The 24,788-nt window shown below is 42.0% G+C and overlaps 2 protein-coding genes across 12 annotated transcripts in view; both read right to left on the bottom strand.

Moving 5' to 3' along the window:
* LOC128742585 (uncharacterized) overlaps positions 1 to 24,788 on the bottom strand; it is a 235,669-nt gene that overhangs the window by 50,399 nt on the left and 160,482 nt on the right. For 5 of the 11 annotated variants that reach the window (XM_053838988.1, XM_053838990.1, XM_053838989.1 and 2 more), the window contains 13 exons: positions 22,171 to 22,977; positions 17,913 to 18,056; positions 17,695 to 17,847; positions 7,185 to 17,039; positions 6,581 to 6,799; positions 6,128 to 6,310; positions 5,570 to 6,061; positions 2,160 to 5,498; positions 1,737 to 2,063; positions 1,353 to 1,667; positions 808 to 1,131; positions 384 to 701; positions 13 to 324 (listed from right to left, as the gene is read on the bottom strand). In XM_053838988.1, the coding sequence (XP_053694963.1) occupies positions 13 to 324; positions 384 to 701; positions 808 to 1,131; positions 1,353 to 1,667; positions 1,737 to 2,063; positions 2,160 to 5,498; positions 5,570 to 6,061; positions 6,128 to 6,310; positions 6,581 to 6,799; positions 7,185 to 17,039; positions 17,695 to 17,847; positions 17,913 to 18,056; positions 22,171 to 22,977 (16,788 nt within the window). The remainder of the gene's footprint in view (positions 1 to 12; positions 325 to 383; positions 702 to 807; positions 1,132 to 1,352; positions 1,668 to 1,736; positions 2,064 to 2,159; positions 5,499 to 5,569; positions 6,062 to 6,127; positions 6,311 to 6,580; positions 6,800 to 7,184; positions 17,040 to 17,694; positions 17,848 to 17,912; positions 18,057 to 22,170; positions 22,978 to 24,788) is intronic. The other 6 variants (XM_053838991.1, XM_053838993.1, XM_053838992.1 and 3 more) reach the window with 6 other exon arrangements.
* LOC128742589 (uncharacterized) lies at positions 18,079 to 21,221 on the bottom strand. Its single transcript, XM_053839000.1, has one exon. The coding sequence runs from the start codon at positions 21,100 to 21,102 to the stop codon at positions 19,057 to 19,059; it is 2,046 nt and encodes a 681-aa protein (XP_053694975.1). The 5' UTR covers positions 21,103 to 21,221; the 3' UTR covers positions 18,079 to 19,056.

The raw sequence follows: 24,788 nt of genomic DNA, 5'->3' as shown, positions 1-24,788 counted from the left end.
TTGAAAGCTTACTGTCTTCTGGCACACATCTGGTGAACGGATCTCCGGTGAATCCATTTTTACAACTACATATCGGGTTATGGTTGACAACCTGACAGCGTGCATTAAGTCCGCATGTCCCTGGACAAGGATCTTTACATCTCTGACCTACACACGCCTTATCCAGAGGACATTCGGAACTCACAACGCACTCCGGTCGGCAACCTGGAGGAGTTCCGATAAAGTTAGGACTACAAGTACAGATAGCATGATTGTTGCCGACTCGACAGATGCTGTTTGGTCCACAAGGCGATGGCTGGCATGGATTGATTGGTTCTTGTTCAACTAGACAAGAGAGAGGACATTTGTTTAAATAGGTTTCAATACGAGATAAAATAACGTACTTTCTGGTCGCGGAGTACACGAAGTGAATGGATTACCGATATAACCGTGGATGCAGGTGCATGTGGGAGAATGATTAACTACGTGACATTCAGCATTGGAACCACAAGTACCGGGACAGGGATCAATGCATTTACTATTGATGCAAGCTCGTGTCCTTTGACAATCGCTATTCATTACACATTCCGGTCTACAGCCAACATATGGATCACCGAAATATTCTGGCAAACATGAACATGAGCCGGCACCAGCTTGTTCTCTACACACAGCGTTTACACCACAGGGACTCGGCGTGCAAGGCATGGGTGCTTCATGAATAACTAAAACAGGAGGAAAAAGATAGTTTAGCGGCAGACCAGGTGACAGTTTGCTATGAAATCGATGAATAAAGGAGTGCAGACTGTATCGTTTTTACATTCAGCTTACTTTGTATCTTATTACAACCAAAGAAGGGATCGCCCGTGAAAGATGGGTAACAGGTGCACATTGGCTTGTGCGATACAACTTTACATTCTGCATTGGGCCCACATGATCCTTGGCAAGGATCGATACATTTTTCATTCACACATGCCAAACTCATCGAACATTCAGAATTAACAACGCATTCCGGTCGACAGTTTGGTGGTCGTCCGATGTAATTGGGTACACATGAACACACTGGGCGATTGCTTTGCACTCGACAGACTGCGTTTGAGCCACAAGGAGACGGCTGACAGGGATTTTTGGGTTCCTCTAGTACGATAGGTTGTTCTAAAACAATCGGGAAAACACAATGAACCACACATAGTGAATTGATGGGCAAGCATGAGGCATAGCAAAACGCGAAGAACATTTCCGTAAAACTTCGGGCTAACAATCAATCACATCAATCTAGATTTATTTTTCCCTTATACACGCAATTTTTCGGAAATGATCTACGAAGCGATAGCGATTGTGGCAACGAAAGCAAACGTGAACATGATAATCCTTACTCGGTTCTGGGGTACATCTTACGAAGGGATCACCAATAAATCCAGAATTGCAGCTACATATGGGATTGTGATTGACGACCCGACAGCGTGCATTGAGACCACATGTGCCTGGGCATGGATCTACACAACGTTGATTAAGGCATGACTGGTCTCTCGAGCATTCGGAATTGAGCATGCATTCCGGTCTACAGTTCGGTGGCGCTCCAATGCACCTATCTTGACACGCACATACGGCATGATTGCTTACTACTCTACAAATGCTATAAGGACCACACGGTGAAGGTATACAAGGATTGAGTGGTTCATCTTTAGGTTCTAGTGTACAGTAAATGAAAGGGAAGGTTAGAAACAAAGAAAGAATACACACAATAGAATAGAACATACTTTCTATGATAAGAAGATGACAGGCCAGCGATGGATTGCCCACAAATCCAGATACACAAGTGCATACGGGAGCGTGATTATGTACACGACATTCAGCATTCAGACCGCATGTACCAATACAGGGGTCAATACATTTAGTATTGACGCATGATTTGTCGTACGGACAATCTGAATTTTGAATGCATTCTGGTCTACAGCTGACATAGGGATCACCATAATAGTTTTGCATGCAACTACATGAACCAGCACCGTTATGTTCTTTACATATAGTATTTGATCCACATGGCGACGGGTTGCAGGGATTGATCGTTTCTTCGCGGTATATGACTATAAGAATTGTTTTTCCATAAGAATTCAAGCTTTACTGCACGGTTTTGGGAACAAAATTTCCTAAGGAAAAAAATTGAAGTTTTGAGTACTTACCAATTGGATTACATCCATTGTACGGATCACCCTCAAAGCCTTCTATGCAGTAACACTCGGGACGATGGTCACGAGTCACACACTGCGCATTGAATCCACAAGATCCAACGCAGGGATCCTTGCAACGTTTGTTAAAGCAAGCTCGGTTTGAAGGGCAATCTTGATGGGTTTCACACTCGGGTCGGCAATTTGGCGGAGTACCGAGCATTCCTGGCACACAGGAACACACAGCGCGTTCATTCAATTCACGACACTCAGAATACGGACCACAAGGACTTGGCTGACACGGGTGCAATGGTCCGATTGATTTCGGCATACACTGTTCAAATGGATTTCCATAGTAATCACGAAGACAACTACAGAATGCTTTGTGATTGATAACTTGACACTGTGCGTTGATACCACATAATCCAGGACACGGGTCCTTGCATTTTAGGTTAATACAGCTTTGATCGTGTCGACATTCTTCATGGCTGGAGCATTCCGGTCGACAGGCGGGTGGTGCACCGCGATACCCTTCTGGACACGAACATGTTGGACGTCCTTGAACTATTCGACAAACGCTATTTGATGGACATTGGGCACAAGGATCCTTAGGTTCCACGGGTTGCGGGATATCTTTACGGCATCCACGGAAAGCATCTCCAATGTATCCGCGTATGCACTCACATACTGGTATGTGATTGGCTACAGTACACTCAGCGTTAGAGCCACACTTTCCTGGGCACGGATCGCGACAATGTTGATTTACGCATGCCAAATGACTGGGGCAGTCTGAATGTAAAACACACTCTGGTCGGCATCCTGTGTTGTAGGGATCTCCTAAATATGGTGCAATACAGCTGCACTTTGCAGCCCCGTTGACTTCAGTACATACTGCGTTATCGGCGCAAGGATTCGGATAACAAACGTCTTTTTGACGAACTTCCTTGGGAACTTCGGAACATCCGATGAACGCATCTCCTTCATACCCTGGACGACAATTACAAAACGCTGAATGAGCGACAACATGGCAGTCTGCATTCAAGCCGCATGCATTCTCGCATGGATTTTTGCACTTTTCATTAATACAAGCTTTATCCTGAGGACATTCAGAACTTATAACACATTCTGGCCGGCAATATGGAGGACTTCCAATAAAATTCGCTTGACATGAACACACCGGCCGATTCCGTTTCACTTGGCATATTGAATTTTGGCCGCATGGAGATGGGTCGCATGGATTCTTTGGTTCAGGTGGGGGTTCGTTGTATCTGGATTCGCATATCACAAACGGATCGCCTTGCTGGTTAGGTCCACAGCTGCAAATAGGATTATGGTTTAGCACTTCACATCTCGCTCCAACACCACATGTTCCGGGACATGGATCGATACATTTTAGGTTAACACAAGCTCTGTTTTGTGGACATTCAGCATTAATCATGCATTCAGCTTGGCATGCCGGGGGCATGCCTCGGAATCCTGCTAAGCATGAGCAAACCGCGTAGTTCTCAGGCGTAGCCAAACATTTGCTATTGGGGCCACAAGGATTGGGATCGCATGGCGTATTGTCTGGAGGAAGATACGTTTTTTCAGTACACGCTATAAGAGCGTCTCCCGTGTGAGTGGGTGCGCAATAGCACACAGGAAGATGGTTTACTACTTTGCATAAAGCATTGACTCCACACACTCCAACACATGGATCCTGGCAACGATTGTTGATACACGCCTTGTTCACAGAGCAATCTGTATTGATGACGCATTCTGGTCTACAACCGATCAGGGGATCGCCAAAGTAGTTCTTTTTACAAACACATGCAAGTGCCCCGCTTGTTCGTCTACATTCAGTATTTGCTCCGCACCTGATAGTGTCGCACGTTTCCAGGGGCGTATCCTGCTGGATACAGCGTTCGTATGGATTGCCGTATAAACCAGGAGGGCACGAGCAAATCGGCCGATGTTGTTCAACTGTACAATGCGCGTTGTAGCCACAAGATCCCGGACAGGGGTCTAAACAATTGCCCTGTAGGCACGCTAAATTGAATGGACAGTCAGTATTCAGTACGCACTTGGGTCTACATCGTGGGTTATGTATAGCGTCTGGAGCCGAACACGGATCACACAGAGCTACATCGTCACCATAAACTGAGCATATGCCCTGAGGGCCACATGGCGATGATTGGCAGGGTTGTCGTGTCATGTTCCTTTCTTCGGGAATCGGTACACAATGAACGAATGAGTCTCCAGTGAATCCATTGGGACATTTACACATTGGTGTGTGATATTGTACGTGGCACTCTGCGTTCACACCGCACACTGCACCATTACAAGGTGGAACACAACGTCGATTCACACAAGCTCTATCGGATGGGCAATCGGAGTTAAGTTCACACTCTGCACGGCAACCTTTCTTGGGATCGCCCTTGTAATTTGGTAAACATTTGCAAATCGGTCTTTTGTTTCTTACCGTGCATTGAGTGTTAATACCGCAGGGACTAGGATTACACTGGTTATCCGGTATTCGTTCTTCAATCGAATAGCATCGAATTGCTGGATTCCCAGTGAGACCGGCATTACAGAAGCATACAGGGTGATGTTTTTCTACTTTGCAATAGGCTCCTGCGGCGCAAGCACCAGGGCATGGATCGACACATTGGAATCCAATGCAGGCTTTATCTGCAGCACATTCACTGTCGGTACGACATTCGAAACCACGGCATCCTTCTGCAGCAGATGGATCACCGCTTAGTCCAGGTGGACACCTACATACTGCCGACCCATCGGGTTGTACTAGGCATTCAGCTCCAGGACCGCAAGGATTCGGCTCACATGCGGATCTTGGAGGCTCGTTACATTCGTTATAAGCATCACCAATTAGTCCTGGACGACAGTAACATTGCTCTCTACCACCGACAGTATAACAGTCTGCATTTTTACCGCAAGGTCCAGGTTTGCATAGTTCAGGTATAATGTTTGGTTCTGCACAGCTGCGGAACGGATTTCCAATTGTACCCTCCGGGCAGTAGCATTCAGGTTTCCGGGAGGAATCGCAAACAGCTCCAAATCCACATGGATTAGGATCACATGGATTCCTAGGCTCCACGCAACCACGAATTGTGTTGGGACTTTCGATATATCCACTGAGGCAAGTACATTTGGCGTATCCATTACTAAGTATTGCACATTGAGTATTTGGGCCACATGGTGAAGGATCACATGGATTTTGTGGCAGCTTACACGGAACTTCTGGTGGGTTTCCTTCAAATTCTGGCAAACAAAAGCAAGCTGCTTGGTTGTTTATTTTCCGACAACCACTATTAGGTCCACAGGGATTAGGAGAACACTCATCTCCTTCTGGTACTAGTGATTGAGATGTTAACAATAAAGAATTAAAATTTGCGATGATTTTGAAACGTCTACGGTATACTTACTGCAATTTTTGAATGGATTTCCAGTTAGCCCTTTCGGACAATAGCAGATTGGACTGCCCGCGTCGATTTCGCACATAGCATTAAGTCCGCATGGATTTGGATCGCAAGGATTACTAGGAGGACTGCATCCCACACGGCCGTCACCCTGATAACCTGGAGGACATCGGCAATTTGCTTTGTGATTCTTGACATCACACAAAGCGTACGGGCCGCATTGACATGGAGATATACATTGACCGTTGATGCAAGCTTCCGAAAGGTCGCATTCACGATCAGATTTACAGCCATGTAACTGAACACACTGTATATATGCATTGCCGGAAAATCCGTTTCTACATCGGCAGTCTATTCCGTGGTTAACTGGGAAGCAGTCAGCGTTATCTCCACACGAATCCTCTTGGCAAGGATTTATACAGACCCGATTTAATCGATCACACAATTTGTCTGGAGGACAGTCCTCATTATACTGACACACCGAACCTGGTGTTGTCACTGCAACGTAAATAATGGGTAATTGTGATTAATTGCTTTTAATCAATTTTTTCTTCATTGATTTACCTAGCTGACAAGACACATAACCGTTTCCGTGGTATCCTTCAACGCAACTACATTCAGAACCATGATTTTTATTAATACAAACTGCATTAGAAACACAACGGTTTTGCACGTCACATGGCCGCTGACAGACGTTACCGATGCAGGCTTCCAGTAAGGTACATTCATCATTTGAGGTGCATTCAACTGTTTTTGTTTCAGTGCAACAATAGAAAAGAAAGAAAAACAAAAACAAGTGTGTTTTGAATGCACAGTGCAGAAATCATATGTACATTTGCAATAGACGAGGTAATATCTTATGTACAATTTATACAAAACATAACCTGTAAAATTTTTCTCGTTCAACTATTAACTTTATAGTGTGAGTGTGATGTGCAATTAGGTTTCAGTAGGTTATGACTTGCAAATATGTGCAACTCGCTTGGTTTATAAATGAAAAGCGTTAGTATGGCTTACTTGCTTTGACCGGTGAACACTTGATCATCGGGTTACCCTCGTGTCCAGGGGGACAGGTGCAGATGGGTCGATGCATTTTGGCGCGGCAGGTTGCTGTGGGTGCGCAAACCCTGTCGAACAGGCAGGGATCCTCGCATGTTCCCATATAGCATACCTCCGTTTCGATACAGTCCACATCGGATTGACAGGGTTCGGGTTTCTTAGGTGTACCGGGCGATTCTACCGTGGGGGTTATTGGCGTGGATGTGAGGATTAGATTATTCGGTAAGTGTGATTGTCGCTTTGTTTAGAGTTACAACGACAGTCTACTCTAGCCGCAGCGTCAGCATGTCTTGTACGCTGGAGGCTAGAGTAAACTGTCCTTTTCTCGTAATATCCGAGAAATAGGGTATGTAGAAACAGTAAAAACAGAGTTATAGTGGATAGCAAAGGTTAGAGGCATACTTAAAACAGTGTTTTGGAGGCTTAAGCTATAGCAGATACAACTGTACAGTGGTGGAGAGCACATATCATACGGAGAAACGAAAACGCAAAAAAGGTGCAAAGTGCAGAGTAGAATAGATTGGTTGAGGAGGTTTTGCATCCAACAGGCAGCTGATTATACCTTTTGCGCAGGGTGTATTGGGAGATAGACTATCTGTACAGATTGGTATACAGTGTGTTTTATTGCATATTTCGGATATTTCGCAATCGGCAGAGGTTCGGCAGTTTCTGGGAGGCACAAGAGTAGTTATCCTATAGCCTAACTCATTCGGTGTAGGAGTAGACGTTGAATCATCCGGAAAAGTTGATCGAGTGCTCTCAGTCAAAGCGTCATTGATGCTCTTGAGTGTCGTGTCGTAAATTAATGTGGTAGTGTCTAGTTTTTCTCTTGTCGTGACTACGTCGTAGGTCGTCGTACTTGAAATGTTGTCCATATATTCAGTTGTATCTTGTTGGTCCCTAGCCATCTGAGTTGTTTCATGTTCTGTAAAATAACTTTCTAGCGAAATACTAGTGGTGGTAGGAGAAGAGATGTTTTGCGGAGGAGTAGTTAAATCTGATTCTGTTTCTGGATGTACTGTAGTTGGAGGAGAAGTTATTGTGATTGTTTTTGGAATCTTTGATTCACGTTCTTTGGTTGTAACTCCGCTACTTGTGGTGGTCACGGAAACTTCATCAGTAACATATTCTTTTGAAATTGAAGTATAACTATCAGGTGTAGGTGATGTTGTCGTTGATGCACTTGTTTTGGTTTCGCTAAAAGGTTCTGTATAATACTCGGTTGGGGCCGTGATTTTTACGGAGACATTGTGATAATCTCCAACAAAGGAAGCAGTAGTGGAGAAATTCTCAGGGAACGCCGTTACAGTAATAGGTTCAACTGTAAATGTCCTAGCATCTACTGGAGTAATAGCATCCATCTCGTCATAAGCGAAAGTCGATGTTTCTCCGCTTTCGTCGAATCTTTTCGTTGTAAACGGCATTGTTTTGGTAGTTTCTTCAGTGGAAACAGTTGAGCTTTCAGTTTGAAAGCTTATTGTTACCTGCTTTTGTTCACTAGGTACAGTATCTGACCTGGTTTCGATAGTAACGGTAGAAATCTCTCCATCCGTTTCTGCTGTTGTTTGTATAGTGCTTGTTAAAGTAGTCTCACCACTTGAGGTAATGCTAGTTTTTGCGGTTTCCGTATGCTTACTGACGATTGTAATAGTTGTAGCGTCAAATGCGGCACTAATTGAGGTTGTCGGTACTAATTCACTCATAGTTTCTGTAACGACCTTAGGTGTTTCGGTATCATAAATACTAGGTTTTTCTTCTGCAATAGTGGAAGCGACGCCCATTGGACTGGTCGAAACTGTGATTTCATTGCTGGATGCTTCTGTAGTAGGTGATGATAAGGTAGTTATTTCTTTTTGTATAGGTTTTTGGGAGCTTGTAAGATGTTTTTCCGTGGACAATTTGTTTGAGACGTCATCTGTTTCATCTATTATATCAGTTGTACTTAACTCTGAACTTCTTTGTGTTACGTCGTCAGTTATTGGAACTTCTTGTATGCTCGGCATTGAAGTACTGTCCATTGCGGAGGAAGTATCATCGGAGGAAGTATAATCTTGCCGCGGTGAAAGCGTTGTCGATTCACTGGAAGTGCTAGTAATTTCCGTCTCCTCTACAAAATGCATTTTAGTTGTATGGTCTGGGCTAACCGCAATCGTCGTTTCTTGAAAACCTTTGTGCGTGGTGGTTCTTACGGATTCGGCAGTTTGGATACCTCCAGATGGGCTGGTACTAACTGCAATGGATTCAGTAGTTCCTGTTGATTCCGGTAATCGCGATGTGCTTGTTGGAGCACCTTCTGTTGTTACTAACTCAGTGTTGTTTTCAACTGGAAGTTTCTTAGTAGTTACACTTCCCAATGTTTCAATAGTGGGTACTGAGCTATCAATTTCTGTTGGTATATCTTGATCAGTAGTAGTTGTTATTTTTTTAGTATAAAATCGTGTGGCAGTTGTTTCACCTGAAGTAGAATCAGTTGTCGGAACATGCGGTGCTACGATTGTAGTTCTCAGGATCCCAGCGGTTGCAATTTCCGTTTCTTCCTCGGATGCAGTTTCTTTTGTTGATTCAGTAGTTGTCCGCAAATCCGATGTAAATGAAGTACTAGTAAAAGTAGTATCGCTTGTAGTTGCGTTGTCTGTAATATGTTCAACTGTTTGGCTATAGACTACTGACGTTCTATCAGCTACATTTTCTGTTATTGTACTGTGATCAGTTGTAAACTTTAGACTATCTGTTGCTGCCGTTTCCGGAGCATCCGTACTGTACTGAACAGTTGTTGACGTATCCGATTTAGTTGTGTCTTCCACACTTGACTCAGATTCCTGTAGTATTGTGCTGCTTTCATGATTTTTAGTTAAAATACTAGTTTTTGGGGTGCCAATTGAAGAAACAGTTGTTTGCTCTGAAGTTTCAATTATGCTAATCGTTGAAAATTGTTCATCATTCGAGGTAGTACTTTCAGATTGGGAGGTTTGCAGGTCATCAAATGGGCTTGTACTATCTGGAGTAAATTCAGTAGTTTTAGTGATTGTTTCTGGGATAAGAGATGAGCTTGACAGAGTAGCAGCTTCTTTTGTTGTTAATGTCTCATCGGCAGTAAACGTTTTCGGTGTTACCCTTTCCAGTGGTTCTTCCACTGGTGTTGTGTTTTCAACTTGTTTTGGCGTATCATACTCAGCAGTAGTTGATGGTCGTTCAGTCTCAGTTAGACTTGTTTGTATACTACCCGGTGTTGTTAGCTCTGCTTGTTTTTCGGTGGAACCTTCTATAAGAGGTCGTTTCTCAATGGTCTGGATTGTGAGGCCAGCGTAACTCGGAGTGGTTTCTGCGGATTCGGTTATGTCGATGCCACTAGATTGGCTTGTACTATCTGCGACAGATTCAACGGTACTTGATCTCTCTTCTTCTGCTTCCGAAGTATGAGATGTACTTGAAAGAGCTCCAGCTTCCTGTGTGGTTGATGACTCAGTACTTTCATCAATTGGCAATCTCCCCGTAGTGGCTCTTTCTAGTATTTCAATCCCTAGACTTGTGCTTCCGGCTTGTTTTGGCGTATCATACTCAGCAGTAGTCAATGGCCGCTCAGTGTTCAATCCTGTTGTAGGAGTTTCACTAACACTGGTATCAGCTGGTGGAACATATGACGATGTAGTCTTCGATATCTCTGCTTGAGTTGTTTGTTTACTGGCTGTTGTTATCTCTGCGTGTTTCCAAGTAGAGCCTTCTGGAACAGGTTCCGTAGTTTTATCCATTTGTTTGTAATCATGGGCTGTAGTTATTTCTTCAGATGTAGCTGTAGACTCAATAGACACTGTTTCTGCAGTTGGTTCAGAAACTTCTACAGCAGTATTTGTGAAGTTATCCATTTGTTCATAATCCTGTGCGGTGGTTCTCTCTTCAGAAATGGTAGTAGACTCAAATGATATTGTTTTTCTAACCGGTTCGGTTGTTGTTCGCATATCTAAAGCTGTACTTTCAGTTCTTATTGTGTGGTCAGTTGTATGTTCTAGGCTACCTATTACGGTAGTTTCTTGTGTTTCTGTACCGTATTGAATGGCTTGCGAAGTACGTGATTCAGTTGCGTTTTCTACACTAAATTCAGATACGTTCAATATTGTAGTACCTTCATGATGTTCAGTTGGAACACCACTCTCGGTTGAAGTTTTCTCTTGAGTTTCGATTGCGAATCCTGAATCACTCGGTGTGGTTCTTGTTGATTCGGTGATTTCGACACCATCGGATGGTTTCGTATCGTCTACAAGAGATTTAATAGTGGTACTAATTGATTCTTCTTCTGCTTCCGGAATACGAGATGTGCTTGAAAGAGTTACAACCTCTCCTGTTGTGATTGCTATAGTACTTTCATCAACAGTAAATCTTCCCGTAGTGACGCTATCTAGTATTTCAATACCTGGTGTTGTGCTTCCTACTTGTTCTGGCAAATCATACTGAGCAGTAGTTGATGCTCGCTCAGTATTTAATCCTGTTGTAGCAGTTTCACCTAAACTAGTATCAGTCGACGGAACATACGGCGATGTAGTCCTCGATGTCTCAACTTGAGTTGTTCGTATACTGTCCGCTGTTGTTATCTCCACTTGTTTCTTGGTAGAACTTTCTAGAACAGGTTCCATAGTTTTATTTATTTGTTTGTAATCATGGGCTGTAGTTATTTCTTCAGAAGTTGTAGTATAGTCAACGAATACAGTTTTTCTAACTGGCTCGGTCGTTGTTCGCATATCTAAAGCTGTACTTTCAGTTGTTATTGTGTGGTCAGTTGTATGTTCTAGGCTACCTATTACGGTAGTTTCTTGTGTTTCTGTACTGTATTGAATGGTTTGCGAAGTACGAGGTTCAGTTGCGTTTTCTACACTAAACTCAGATACGTCTAGTATTGTGGTATCTTCTCGATTTCCAGTTGGAATACCAGTCTCGGTTGTAGTTTTTTCTTGAGTTTCCATTGTGAATATTGCACCAGTCGGTGTGGTTCCTGTGGATTCGGTGATTTCGACACCATCGGATGGTTTCGTATCGTCTATAAGAGATTTAATAGTGGTAGTAATTGATTCTTCTTCTGCTTCCGGAATACGAGATGTGCTTGAAAGAGTTACAGCCTCTTCCGTTGTGATTGCTACAGTGCTTTCATCACCTGTAAAACTTCTTGTAGTAACACTTTCTAGTGTTTCAATACCTGGTGTTGTGCTTTCAACCTTTTCTGGTGTATCATACCTAGCAGTAGATGATGGTCGTTCAGTGTTTAATCGTGTTGTAGCAGTTTCACTTAAATTAGCATCAGTCGGTGGATATGACGATGTAGTCCTCGATGTCACCGCTTGAGTTGTTTGAATACTGCCCATTGTTGCTATTTCCGCTTGTTTCTCGGTAAAATCTGGATTAGATAGTGTGACAGTCATTTGCTTATAATCCGGTGCTGTAGTTCTTTCTTCGGATGTAGCTGTAGACTCAACAGACACTGTTTCTGCAGTTGGTTCAGAAACTTCTACACCAGTTCTTGTAAAGTTATCCATATATTCATAAACCTGTGTGGTAGTTCTCTCTTCAGGAACGGTAGTAGACTCAATAGACACTGTTTTTCTCATTGGTTCGACGGTTGATCGTATATCTAAAGTTGTACTTTCCGTCCTCATTGTGTGGTCAGTTGTAAGTTCTAGGCTATCGATTACTGTAGTTTCTTGTGTATTCGTACTGTATTGAATAGCTTGCGAAGTACGCGATTCAGTTGCGTTTTCTACGCTTAACTTAGATACGTCTAGCATTGTAGTACTTTCATGATTTTCAGTTGGAACACCAGTCTCGGTTGTAGTTTTCTCTTGAGTTTCCGTTGTGAATCCTGCGCCACTCGGTGTGGTTCTTGTGGTTTCGGTGATTTCGCTGCCACTAGGTGGGTTTGTACTACCTGCGACAGATTCAACAGTACTTGATCCCTCTTCTCCTGTTTCCAGAATATGAGCTGTACTTGAAAGAGTTACATCATGCTGTGTGGTTGATGACTCAGTACTTTCATCAGCTGAAAATCTCCCCGTAGTGACACCTCCTAGTGTTTCAATACTTGGTGTAGTGCTTCCAACTTGTATTGGCGTATCATATTTTGCAGTAGTTGATGGCCGTTCGGTGATTAACCGTGTTGCAGCAGTTTCGCTTAGACTGGTATCAGTCGGTGCAACATATGACGATGTAGTCCTCGATGTCTCAACTTGAGTTGTTCGTATACTGCCCGATGTTGTTATTTCCGCTTGTTTCTCGGTAGAACCTTCTGTAATATGTTCCGTAGTTTCATCCATTTGTTGGTATTCAAGGGAGGTAGTTCTTTCTTCAGATGTACCTGTAGACTCAATAGACACTGTTTCTCCAGATAGCTCAGAAACTTCTACAGCAAGATTCGTGGAGGTATCCATTTGTACATAATCCTGTGCTGTAGTTCTTTCTTTAGAAATAGTAGTAGACTCAATAGACACTGTTTTTCCAATTGGTTCGGTTGTAGTTCGCATATCTAAAGGTATACTTTCCGTTGATATTGTGTGGTCAGTTGTATTTTCTAGAGTACCTATTGTTGTAGTTTCTTGTGTATCTGTACCGTATTGAATTGCTTGCGAAGTACGTGACTCAGTTACGTTTTCTACACCAAACTCAGATACCTCTACTATTGTAGTACCTTCATGATGTTCAGTTGGAATACCAGTTTCGGTTGTAGTTTTCTCTTGCGCACCACTCGGTGTGGTTTTTGTGGATTCGGCGATTTCGATATCACCAGATGGTTTTGTCCCATCTACAAGAGATTTAATAGTGGTAGTAATGGATCCATCTTCTTCTTCTGCTTCCGGAATACGAGAAGTGCTTGAAAGAGTTACAGTCTCTTCCGTTGTGATTGCTACAGTGCTTTCGTCAGCTGGAAATCTCCTCGTTGTGACACTTTCTAGTATTTCAATACCTGGTGTTGTACTTCCAACTTGTTTTAGTCTATCATACTGACCTGTAGTTGATGGTTGTTCAGTGTTTGATTGTGTCGTAGCAATTTCACTTAAACTACTGTCAGTCGAAGAAATATATGCTGATGTAGTCCTCGATGACTCAGCTTGAGTTGTTTGTATAGTGCCCGCTGTTGTTATCATCGCTTGTTCCTCGGTAGAGTATTCTGGAATTGGTTTTGTGGTTTCATCCATTTGTTTGTAATCATGGGCTGTAGTTGTTTCTTCAGAAATAGTAGTAGTTTCTCTTGTTGGTTCAAAAACTTCTGCCATAGTTTCTGTGGAGTTATCCATTTGTACATATTCCTGTGCTGCAGTTCTTTCTTCAGAAATGGTAGTAGACTTAAAAGACACTGTTTCTTTTGTTGTTTCGGGGGCTGTTCGCATATCTAAAGTTGTGATTTCTGTTGTTGTCATGTGTTCAACCGAAATCTGCGGTATTGTAATTGTAGTTCTCACAGTCTCAGCTTGAGTTAAGGTTGTTTGTACCGCACCTGCCGTTGTCATCGCCGCTTGTTGCTCAGTAGAAACTTCTACAAAGGGTTTCTTAGTGTCATTCATTTGTTGGTAAGCGTGAGATGTAGTTCTTTCTTCAGGAATGGTGGTTTCTACGACTGGCTTGCTGGTTGTTTGCATTTCAGGTGAGTAAAATGTACCAGTTAAAGTTGTACCGCTAGTCGTTGCGTCGTCTGTAATAGATTTTTCTGACGCTTCTTGTGTACCTTTACTGTACTGAACAGCTTGTGTGGTTCGTGATTCAGTTGCGTGTTCCGTGTTGAACTCAGAACTGTCAGGTATTGTGGTACCTTCAATATTTTTAGCCTCGGTTGTGGTTCTTTTTACAGTCTCGATTGTGCTTGTCACAGAAAACTCTGCACCACTTGATGTGGTTTCGATATCTTCGACACTACCAGATGGGCTCGTACTATATGAAACTTCTTCAGTAGTACTAGTAATTGTTTTCTCTTCTTCTACTTCCGGAATGGGAGATGTGCCAGCTTCTTTTGATGTTAACATCTCCGTACTCTCGTTAACTGAAGGTTCCCTCGTTATGTCATTTTCCAGTGTTTCATTACCTGCTGTTGTGGTTTTTAACTGCTTGGTTACATCGTACCCAGCAGTAGTTGTTGATGTTTGTTCAGTGTCAAACGATGTTCTAGCGGTTGTTTTAATTGAACTTGTATCAGTTTCCGGAAAGTACGTTATTGGGATTATAGTTTTTAGGGTCTCAGCTTGAGTTGAAATTTCTGTTGTCTTCATTTGTTGCTGGGTAGAAACTTCTACGATATGTTTCGTCGACTGTTCATCCATTTGTTCGGGTACCTTTGCCGTAGTTAATTCATCAGAAATGATAGTAGACTCCATGGATGTTGTTTCTCGTGTTGATTCGGTGGTGGTTTGAATATTTGTTTGATTAGATTTGGGTTTTTCCTCCGTTGAGTATTGTGAATTAGGTTCTGTAGCCATTTCACTTGAAGTGTAATGTTTTTCTGTGCTTGTCATTCCTTCGATGTTTGATGAGAGCTCAACTGGAGATGCCGTTGTAGACATTGCTTTCATTGTGGAAATGTCCACAGTAGTTCTCTGGGCGGTTATGTATTCCGTAAAGATTGCGCTGGGCACTTCTGTTGTTTTAATCCCTTGCAAAGTGCTTCCCATTTCATGAACATCACTATACTTACTAGTCGTTGTTTCTTTTTGCAAAGAATTTTCATCGAATGCTTTCTCAGTTGGTTCAGTGCTTAATTGGATTGTAGAAGTTTCTACAGTTTCGGCTTGATTCGTATTATATGTTTGAATTATATATGTTCCAACTGTTCCGGCAGATTTTGTTACATATGTTGTCCTCATACTTTCAGCTTGCTGTTTAGTAGTATATTCCACAGTGGGACTTACGGTATGCTCCATTTTTGTAGAATCGTGTCCCGTATCTCCAGTTGATCCGGTGTTTTGATTTAAGGACGTGATCGGTGAACTTTCATATTCAGCAGTAGTGAGATATTTGCTGAAATCTGAGCTAACCTCTACCATTTTATCTGTATGTGACAGAGTTGTTTCCATTCCTGGAGTTGTTTCGTAGCCAGTGTTATCCCTTGTTTGATCTGTTTGCGTTTGAGTAGCACTTTTCGTAGATGTGCGTAAAATCGTAGTCGTCTCCATTTTCATTTCACCCGTTAATCCGATTGTACCATCTGTTTTTTCGATATATTCTAATGTGCTTGTTCTTTCTTTAGGTATGCCGAACTCAGTAGACATTGTCACCTCTTCGGTATTCAATTCTCCGGTAGTAGTTTCCAAGATGTCGTCTTGATTTGCACTTGAAGTTTCCGGTTCTAATGTACTCGCAGGAGCTAAATTACTCGGGCTGGTTATTTTAAAACTTTCAGTTGCTGTATCCACAGCAATTGTCGTATCGGTTGAGTGTTTCGAATACTGTGTGCTTGTGTCTTCTCCTAAAGTAGACATGTATTTCGTTTGAGATGTATCGGTTGATTTAATTGTGGTTGAAACTTGTTCTAACGTTTCGTTTTGAACAGCAGGAGTCATCTGTTGTAATGTCGACGGTGTTGTAATTTCAGTTTGTTCGGTTGGTTGTTTGGTTGTTCTTTCTAGATCTGCAGCTTGAGTAATGTATTGTATTGTAGGTGTACTTTCTTCTTTACTAGTTGTTCCTGTTGTAGAGAAAGTTTCTCTATTAAGAGGCTTCGATTCGGTTGAAATGGGCTCTTCTGTAGACGCTTTCTCCGTTTCGATTTCTTGTATGCCTAAATGCAGTGTACTAGCTTCACTAGCTGTGGACACAACTACGGTTGCTTCAGTATTTCTGTCTCTATAACTTGATTCGGAAGAAACATCTTTCTGGGGACCTAAAGTTTCGATGGTACTGTCAACTAGAACTGTACCATTTTGGTCACTTATGGTATATTTTGTGTCTTGTTCGGCTGTGGTATTAATCGTAATGGTTGTACTTTCGTGTTCAATAATCTTAGTTGTCATCTTTTCGGAGTCTTGCTGAGTGGTAGTTTTTTCTACTGTCAGTGGGAATTTATCGGTCGTAATATAAACACCAGTTGTATGCTGTAAATTGTCTGAGTCAGGGTAAGTCACGGTTATTGGTCGATAAACGCCAGTGTATGTAACGGGTTCAAGTGTAGTGGAAATCAAAGTCTCTGTTGTTTCCACTGTGTCAGTGCTTTCCCTCGGTGATGCCGCTGTAGAAGAATCGGTTCCTATTTCTACAGAGGAATACGACGGTTTCTGAGAGGATTCACTAACAACTGTGCTCGGGATTGAAGACATTTCGTACTGCTCAGTTGTGGTTTTTAGCTGCTTGGTTACATAGTTAGTTGTTATTTGCTCGCTTGTGTGCGGTATATAATCTGTCGTGTGTGTGCTATGTACATCAGATATCGTTGATGTGGTAGTATAATCTAAGACTAGGTTAGATATTGTTGGTTAAAAAGAATAAAACAAAAAAACACTCGTTATTTAAATTGTAAGGGTTCTCGCAATTACTGTGTGATTACTACGATTTCGTGATTCAATCTGAGTGCGTGTGTGTGGGTGGTGTTCAATGTTCATGTGGGTAGTGAAATTGTGAAAGTGTATTGCGTTTATGTACGCCTGTGTACTGTTGAAAGCACAACATGTGATTTTACATGCATTTGTGATGGAAGAAAATCTTGACACTCGGTGAAGGTGCGTCAAATAGCAAAAGCATTTTCTACGAAATGTAAACTGTCAGTTCAGTCAGTCACATCACGATGAACTTACTGTTCGTTTACTACCGGTGTTTCGGTATGAATCCTATAATGCAAGCTTTAGCGAGATGAGCTAATTGAATACACAAAACAGTAGCTAAACCAAAATGCAACAGAGGTAGGTAGAGATAATGAAGCTAGCTGTGTTGAAAATGAGAAATGATATTAAACTAGAAAAAATACATTATGCAAGCAGAGACCATCTTTAGCAGAACGAATGCGCATTGTAAGATTTGTTGGTTAATATAGCGTAATGGCTAATGGTCGAATGAAATTAGTCCTACGGGACAACAGAAAGCCTTAAATGACGATTTGCGTCGATTGCACTTACCTTTGACGCAGGCACCAGTAATGGGATTACAAGGAATACCCGGTGGACAGTGCCTGCACATCGGGCCTCTGTCTTCGACGTCTTCTTGTATGCAGTTGCATCCATCACAATGCAGTCCGGACTGACAGTCACTCGATTTTTGGCACTGGCAGACTGTGGATAATATAAACGTCACAAAAATGTCAAGATCTCTCACAAGGCGTTTATCCTACACTTACGCTTGATACAGACGGGTTCATGGTTTTGAACCTCGCATTCCTGTCCCGCATCACATAGATTTCCAGCGTGACACGGATCAATACACGCACCATTGATGCACGACCGCTCCGCAGGACATTCATCGTTGTGCCTACATCCGATTTCTGGAAAATAGGCAAAGCCACATTAGAACAGTTCATGCATCGTACTTCCCCATTTGTGTTCGTGTTGGAGCTCCCAGGAGGGAGCTGATTTCGAACTGATGAAATTACTGGAAAATTTGATGAACTCTACACACTACTGATTTTCGCTTGACCATGGCTACGAATACTACGCAAGCAGTTTGCAAGCTAAGCGTCTCACCAAATCCTCTACACAAACATATTTCAATAAAGCAAGCAAAGTCTTGTTGTTAGTATACAGTTTTTTGTAAGTTTAAATATGTACATTCCAATCACCAGACTTGTTCGGATAGGATATTTACAGCCTCTAGAACAGAATACAACAAGAGATTTGTTTTCGATCGGTGCGATCGAACGGCATGCATTCTCTCAAGGTTGGAAGCACTTGTGACTATAAATGGTTGACTAACCATTCCAACTACTGGAAAAAAGAAGACAGAAAATACCAGATAATGATTCAACGATACGCATTGCCTTCTAATCTGGGGGATGCTTTTCTAGCAAAGAGTACATGATGAACTTTTGTAAAAATCCGCTAGAAAAAATGGTTGATCTCTGAAAGACTGATTTCCATGCAGCTGCAGTCGTCGGAGTCTGCAGTACAATGAGGCTTTTCTGCTGGAGCCACATTGTGGAAGAAATGATTCAGATCTAACAGATAGTTGCAGGTGTGCCATTCAGGATGTTCTCTACGATTGGTCTTCACCGGTAACCGGTCAATGTTCCACTAAACCTCGCGCTGATTCTACATCTCTTCGGGAATAGGTTTGAATAGTGACAGCGTAAATATGGAAGAGCTAATGTTTTGGGCACTACAGTAGACGAATTACTCTGGCAGGAGATGAGCCTATCAGCATTTTATGATGCGTTCCGGTGAACGTGAAGGAGCGTTGATGTAGTGTGTTCGGGTACTATTTGAATCAGCGCCGCATGGTTTGGTAATAGGTAAGGATGAGAAAGTAGCATACCAAAAAAGAGCACATCAAGCAGCGATTTGTAGAGGAACTTTAAACCGGTCCGGGAAGCAATCAGCTAAGAGATATTCTTGGAGCTTATTACCTGATTCTTCTAAACAATTTGCTGAATCGACCGGATCAGCTCTATTGCAAAGGCACTTAGGTTCGTGGTTCACGGTAAGGCAAGGAATGTGTTCGGGGCAGAGATTATTCTTCAGTTGGCATGGATCGACACAGATGTTCTCGACGCAGGTTTGATGGAGCGGGCAATCATGTTTTGTAAGGCATTTTTCAATTGAAACAGGAGACACTGATTCTGTTGCATTACCATCATCACCATCATAATAAGTAACAGTTGCTTTGGAGCTAAAAGGTGTGGTTTGACCAATACCATCTTCTATACTGCTAGTTTCGGTTACACTTGTAAAACTTTCGACTGTCGAAAGAGAGTCATCAGTTCTAGTCGATGTTTTCTCATTCACCTCTGTGGGTTGGCTAGTTTTGTGATCATCGGTAAAGCCGAGATCAGCACTGATCGTTGTCCTAACAACCGGAACCGTTTGGTTATACGAATCACTATCGGTTTGTTCTACACTATCTTCGTAGTCTTCACTATTACCACTGTCATCGTACGCACTAGTTGACAAAGGAATGCTTCGGTCGTGTCCAGTTTCAATTTCATCGGCCGAATCGGTCGTGATCAAAGTGGTGGTGCTGTCGACCTCGTACGTGACAGTTTCAGTTTCTTTGCGTTCTTTAATCGGCTTTATCGTCACGTTTTCGGTGGGAACCTGCATTGGTTTTACCGTTGCTTCGTGGCCATAGATAAACTCATCGTAGTGTTCGGTAGTAGTTCGCTTTATTAGCACATCGGATAAAGTGGTTGGCCGGGTTTGCAAAATAGGAGGGATTTCGGTTTCGAGCTCCGTAGTCTTACGTTCTTGCTTGTAATGCATATCCGTATGTTTTCTAGTGGTTGTACCTACTATCGATGTCGGTATAGAGCTGAACTCCTCGTCTCTGATCGTAGTTGTTGGTAAGTCAGTTGGAGGGAGAGTGGAAGGAGAATTTAAATTGCTCCAGGTGGTAGTTTTATCAAAGTCGGTTACTATTGAGTCATCAAAAGACACCTTTGTACTATCACGGAATTGCAACCCATTAGTGGTTGTTTCTTGAGGAAGAGTAAAGGCTAGTTGGTCTTCTCTCGCTGTGGCGAGGCCTAACTGTGTGGTAGTTGTGTCACCAAAGAGCGTCGTATCTGAAGTGAATATTGCATTCCTTTGAGTAGTAGAAATACTATCAGTATGTTCCCTTGAGGATATATTATCAGCTGTTGAATATTGTATGGATGGTTCAGTGGTTGGCGTTGGCATTCCAAGCTCATTTGGTTCGGTCGATGGAATCTCTTGGCTTTCTGCGGATAGCTCAGATACATTTTCTATTTCACTAGTGCTAACACGTGTTACTCCACTAGTAGACTCTTTCGAATCTATGTAGTCAGTTGTAAACTGACGCGAATTGAATTCGGTAGTTTCTGAAGTTTCTGTCGTAGCGGTTACTAATAAACTACCATTTGGTAGGGAAGTAACTTTGGGTTCATCTGTTACATGTGATGGAATTGGTACATTTCCTGTGGTTGACCTTTCCGTCGTAATGCTCTCCGCTTCGTTTTCAGTGGTCTCAAATGTTGATATAGTGCTAGTAGCTGGAGAATCTGTTTCCGACTCGAAAGTGCTAAACACATCGGAACGGTCAATATTTTTACCATCGTATAATTCTTTTACATCCATAACATATGCGTCCGTCTCCTGTGTTGTAGTCATATCTGTGTCGACCTGGCCGACAGTACCTTCGTTTTCGTCATTGTCGACCGGAATATGTGGGATACACTTGACATTTGGGTCACCGTAAAACCCAGAAGGGCAGGTGCAAATGGGAACGTTTGCCTTAACAGTACACATTGCCGATTGACCGCAACCAGACTTGCACGGATCAAGACATTGTCCTGCCAGACATTGAAGCTGTTCGCCGCAATCGGAGTGTTTAGAACAGCTGCTGGGAACGGATGGCATCTGGGGTTGCTGATCCCTATGCAATTGCTCTTGTTCACCATCTTTTACTTCCGTAGCTGTGAAGGTAAGGGGTAATGTTTTTTGGTAAGTTTTAACAAAAAATCAATTATTAATTTGAAAAGCTTAATTAATACACATTAACATACATGTCAATCGGGCAAAGTACTTCATTGATGCGATTACTGAACGTACAATTATTTACACTGAAGTCTTGTAGTAGGCAGGTAGTAGAGGTAATAATCGTAGTAGTAATAGTAGTAGTAGTAGTAGTAGTAGTAGTAGTAGTAGTAGTAGTAGTAGTAGTAGTAGTAACTGTAGTAGTAGTGGTAGTAACAGTAGTAATTGTAGTAGTTGTAGTAGTGGTAGTAACAGTTTGCGAAAGTACTATAGTGATCTAAGTAATAGAACGATAGAGTAATTGAAAGTGTGTAAGTGTAGACGAGTAATAGTGTTTAGGGGGAAAACGAAGAGAAAAGCCAGAAACGCACAGAATGGTGGCCGTGAGTGTCGGTCCTAGATGAGAGTGATATCCAGAGCAAGATGTTTGATAGCGGGTTTGAAAGAAAAGCCGAGGGGTGGTAAGTGTTCTGCATTTTTATTATGCATGTGTATTTTTTTCTGTTGAGCATGAGCATGTGTGAATGTTGAGGCGTCAGTAGAGCTTTTTATTTCAATTGGCGTATTTTCAGTTGCTTCTGGTCATTGAGATTTGGTTTTCAATATTTCCAATCGGTATAGTACAATGTTTTTGGGATCTAGTAGTAGTGGATCTCGAGATGGTGATTGTCTCGAAGTAGTAGTAGAGAGGCTAAATGTACATAGCGTCGGCTAACAGCTGTAGAGAAATGACCTATTACAATGCCCATAGACAGTTGGCTTTGAGTAGAGGAGTAATCGTAACACATACAGAAGTAGAAATTAAAAAGAGATCAGACGGTAGAGGAGATAGTAGCTTTTGAAGATTTGAATTTTGGGAGTCATTTCCTAATTTATTCGTAGATAGATACTTGAGAAAGAATTCTTCTATCTTTGCGCTAATCGCCGCTAAGTTCTCTTGTTTTATGTTACCTTTCAAACATCCTTGATGAGCATCTTTCACGAATCCGGGTGGGCAGAATTTACATATTGGTTTATGGTCTTCGACAAAGCATGGTGTATCATCTGCACAATGAGTAGTTTCGCAAGGATTTACACACTGATAGTTACGGCAGGCCAGATCTGCCGGGCAACCGCTGTCCCGAAGGCAAATGGAGAGAGAAGGACTGCAGTCTTTCATACAGATGCAGGAGGGTTTGTGGTCTAGAACAAGGCATGCTTTGTCGTCCGAGCAGGCAGGACCCCTTGAAGCCGTTGGCATGCAAGGGTTCAAACATTTACCATCGATACAGGCCATATTTGAGGCACATCCATCATCGCCATGGCATTCGCGTTTCTCGGAAGCACAAATCAGTTCTCCGTAGTCGTTTACGATGAACCCATGTTTGCAGACACAAACGGGACGATGCTTACGAGAAATACACTTCTTATTTGAGTCGCATACAAACACGGTAGGGATTGTACAAGGATCGCTACACTGACCTCCTGCATCGCATCTTAGTGACTCGTCACAGTCGCCATCTGTTTCGCATGCTATCGAAACGATCTTCGGATCGCTTGGTTTCTGTGTGCTCACTTCTTGACACTTTGGATCGGGTTTGCATTCTACATTCGGACTGCCTATGTAGCAACTGGGACAGGCGCATCGTGGTCGATGGAGAACCGTTTGACACAGGGCATTATCTCCACATGCTCCCCGTAGCGAGCAAGGATCAGAACATTTTCCTCCAATGCAGGCCTTTTCATTCGGACATTGCATATCGTTTGCGCAGGATTCGTCTAGATTAGGTTTGTTGTGATGATAATAACAGGATTTTAAGAATAGTAACTTTGTATATGTATGTATGTGAGAGAGTGAGTGATTTGTGTGGATATGTGTAGTGTGCATGTGTAACCTGCTTGTGGATACGCCGGTATGCGTGGGGCAAATGTACCAATGTTTGGTAAAGGTACGCCGCTGTCATCAGGATAAGTTTTGCGCGATATCATTTTTTTCTATTTGTACGTACAAGAAATTTAGAAGAAATTTGGAGAAGGTGCTTCAATTCTAAAATGACTGGCATTGCAAACATAGCTCACACAAATATACGAAAATAAAGTGCAAATTTAAATCAGAAACAACAAACCTGTGAATTGGTCCATTTACCCCAATAATTCCTCGACTGCTATCCAAACAAATAAGAACAACAAAGTTAGAAGAAATTATTTCAAAATTTTGAACGAAAACTAAGGAGCATTGTGCTAAGTTTAAAAAGGTCGATCAGTAAGCAATCCAACAATCAGGAACTGTGGAGGCGAGATTTCAGAAGCTATTAAATATTCTTCGTCTGAAAGGTTTCTCACAATAAAAGTACATCCAACACATGCGCTCTGCCCGGGAAAGACACAATTTTGCACTATTGCTGAAATTTAGAAGGAAATTTTTTAAGGAAATCGACTACGTCATCGTTCGGTCGAATTTGGTTTTTTTTGGTAGAAGAGGAAAGTTTTGAGTACACTCATTACAAGAGAAGGTAAAGATAAAACAGAAGAATAGCATAGCAAAGTGAGAAAACAGAAATGAAAATTTGTATATACAAAGAATTATCTTAGAAGCCAATTTTCATTCAATATTGACAAACAAGAGTTAGGGCAAACTAAACAAATACATAGAAAACCCAATCAATCAAAACAACGTAACTCAACGTATGTGCAACTGAATTTGGTTGTGGTGTGTGTACACAGCCCGAGCCTAACACGTGCAAGCATTGAACTATGTGAGAAGTGTCCCGTCCACAGTTCCCAATCTGCCTAACCTTATCAAAAATCTTCTATCTAAATGTACTTATTTCAATGTTTGATTTTTGAAATAATTTCTTGTTAGCGTCGTTATTACTAATGCTAGTATTAAATCAAAACAATAAGATAAAACTCAAAACACGCTTCAGATAACCACTAAATACTATTACAAATATGTGTATATGTGGAGTTTTTTTTTTCATAGTCTATGTGAGGAGCTTTCGTAATTGAGTTTTTTTTTGTTCTCGGAAAGGACAGAGGGATTCATGGATGTAAGTTTAAATACTCAAACACACTTATTTATCACTAACCCTGGCCGGGGTATGTTCGAAGGGTAGGTCGAAACGTCACGGTGAGCGATTTTTATACAATACAAAAAAAGAGGGCGCAGATTGGGTAACCGCGATAACGACAGCGACATCTCTAACCATTCTCTAAAAGTTTCTAAATAAACCCCGGGGTAGATATAAGGTGCTGTTTTTGTACATTGTTGATATTGTTTAACTAGTGATAGTATTGAACACATTTCGAGATATAGGTTTTGTCTGTAGTTCGTTTCTTGGTTCAGAGAGTATCAACAAATGAAAAACTTGTCTTGAATTATTTCTATCTTCTGAAAGAGTTCGAGCCAATTGATATCATGAGAGACAATGATTTAAATGACGAATTATCAATGGATTGTCGCTGATACATTGGAAAAGGTGCAAATGTGTATAAACATGTTATTTTCTGGTGAGTTTTGTGTCAATTCAAAAGCAATCCATCGACAGTAAGTCTTCAGTGTATGTTGCAAGATGGAAATGTTTTGGAAA

The sequence above is a fragment of the Sabethes cyaneus genome, chromosome 3, assembly GCF_943734655.1.
Source record: "Sabethes cyaneus chromosome 3, idSabCyanKW18_F2, whole genome shotgun sequence".
In the NCBI taxonomy this organism is placed as follows: Eukaryota; Metazoa; Arthropoda; class Insecta; order Diptera; family Culicidae; genus Sabethes; species Sabethes cyaneus.
This window is presented reverse-complemented; position numbering and strand designations above follow the sequence as displayed.

What these genes read in the sequence shown, in the direction of transcription:
- LOC128742589 (XM_053839000.1), bottom strand. Translation starts at nt 21,102, where the DNA reads ATGCCATCCGTTCCCAGCAGCTGTTCTAAACACTCCGATTGCGGCGAA.